The 1,896-nt window shown below is 45.3% G+C and overlaps 1 protein-coding gene across 1 annotated transcript; it reads right to left on the bottom strand.

Annotated features, from left to right (window-relative positions):
- Window positions 1-223: 223 nt before the first annotated feature.
- Window positions 224-1,397, bottom strand: LOC140220246 (uncharacterized). Its single transcript, XM_072290260.1, has 2 exons — window positions 1,151-1,397; window positions 224-631 (listed from the first exon to the last, which is right to left on the bottom strand). Exons 1-2 carry the CDS (start codon window positions 1,301-1,303, stop codon window positions 224-226), a joined length of 561 nt encoding a protein of 186 aa, XP_072146361.1. The 5' UTR covers window positions 1,304-1,397.
- Window positions 1,398-1,896: the final 499 nt, after the last annotated feature.

The following is a 1,896-nucleotide window of genomic DNA, read 5'->3' as shown; positions in this document are numbered from 1 at the left end:
TTTGTCCAAAAAATTGTATACCACCTCCAATGTTTTCTTTAGCTGATCCTGAATCTAAGCTTGGTTAACGAGCGATGGATCCATGAAGCCAACATTGAAGTACGATTCTCTGCGGCACATCTGAATTAGCATTCTACATAAAATGGAAGACGAAGTTAGTAGGACGACACACACATAAAAAATAATGATCTGAGCCCAAATTTACATATTGATAAACAAACACTTACAAAACCCAGGTGATGATACGAGAGACATCAAGAGCATCCTTATGGTACACTTCATATATATTCTTGAATTCCGTCCGCAGGACTTTCTCACCTTCGCCGAAAAAATCAATCGGTTTAACCCGAAGACCGAACATGTGCCTCTTGTCAGCAGACTGCTCCATGTACCATTCATGGAATTCGTAAATCTTCGTGAATAGCTTCCGTACCAATTTAGGCCTTACTAGAGGCTTGCCTATCTCAATGGGCCATTTAGGTACAATTGGCTCTAGAGCTAGCGGTTCAACTTGGCCTAGAACTTCAGCAAGAGACATACGTGTATCTTGCATAAATCCAATGACTCTCATTTGTTGTTCTGAGGGTATTGCTCGTATAGTTTCAACATCTTTATTTGGTAGATCCCTGAGCTGGGGGACAGTATGACTTGAAGACAACGCTCCTCGCCATTTTTTCTTCTCATGAAACTTAACTAACGAACGATCGTAGTTTGATAGTAGAGTCATCTTTACTTCTTTTGACATGCCAATAAAAAAATTTAATTTTGCTGGATCTACTCGCTTTGGCTCCATCTCCTTCACCATTGCTTGCAATACCTCCCGCAATTCCTCAGTAGTCATATCGGCCGGTAGCTTCTCAATAGGTTTAGACTTCTTTGTTTTCTTTTGCTATCTTAGCTTGGAAGGCGGTGGTCGTGACTTCCTTAGAGGTGCTGCAGGTTCCTTGCTCGCTGCAGGTCTTAGTCCCAGAGACGGTGATCGGGAAGGGGTGTTGTTGTTGTTGTTGCTCGCACCACCAGGATTCGATGGAGATGGAGACGGTGATCGAGCAGGATATGACACTCCCGGTGGTGATGACAGTCCTAGAGCAGGATGTGTTGGAGATTACGGTCTTGAGTTTTGAGGAGATGGTCGCTGCGGGGGATCTACGTAGAGCAATGATGCCTCTTTGCCAGGGATGATGATGTAGCGTTTGCGCCATAGAATGATCCCATGAAGTGCATCTCCTAGTGTTCTTTCCCCATCACCTCCCGGGAGGTTGAGCTCTAGGCTGATGCTGGAGTAGCCAGGTGGAATCTTCATGCCATGGCTTGTCTGTCCTGGCAGGATTGGTAAAGCACTCCCGTACGTCACTTGTACATATAGGAGAAATAAAGAAGTTATTAAACTCCCGAGGCGTGGATCAATTAAGAAGATTGCATAAATTATATATATGTATACCCTAATAGTGATGTTGCTGAACGGTCTATGCAACTCACATGTGTTGCGTTGAGTGATGTCATCCGCAGGGTACTATTGGTCATCCACAGGTAATCTTTGCATCTGTTCATCGAAGACCCCTGTGGAAGCACAGCTGCTTTGGCATTGAGAAGGGCCGACGATGTTGGGATCCGGCAGTGCTCCAGATTGGGCCATCTCGGTAAATGCTAGGGCTACTTGATGATTTATTTCCTCCTGCATTCTTACTTCTTGTGAATGCACTTTGGCTTCTAACATGCGCCGCCAGCTCTCCTCTTGCTATTCCTTTCTTCGCTTGCGGCTTCTGTACAAGTCGATGTCCCTTTGGAAAGTGAACTTCCATGGAATGACCCCGTAGCCTCAGCAATATCCTGGGTGCTCGGGATTCCCATGTGCCAATGTGAGTTCATCATTCTCTCTATCCACCTTCAACCTCC

Source organism: Setaria viridis, chromosome 8, assembly GCF_005286985.2.
Source record: "Setaria viridis chromosome 8, Setaria_viridis_v4.0, whole genome shotgun sequence".
In the NCBI taxonomy this organism is placed as follows: Eukaryota; Viridiplantae; Streptophyta; class Magnoliopsida; order Poales; family Poaceae; genus Setaria; species Setaria viridis.
Note: the sequence above shows the minus strand (reverse complement) of the source record. Positions and strands in the feature narration are given on the sequence as shown.

Excerpts from the sequence above, each read along its gene's own strand:
- LOC140220246 (XM_072290260.1), bottom strand. The coding sequence starts at position 1,303 with ATGAAGATTCCACCTGGCTACTCCAGCATCAGCCTAGAGCTCAACCTC. Across the intron at positions 632-1,150 it reads AAGAGGCATCATTGCTCTAC|CTCAGGGATCTACCAAATAA; the intron begins GTAGATCCCCCG and ends ACTGTCCCCCAG.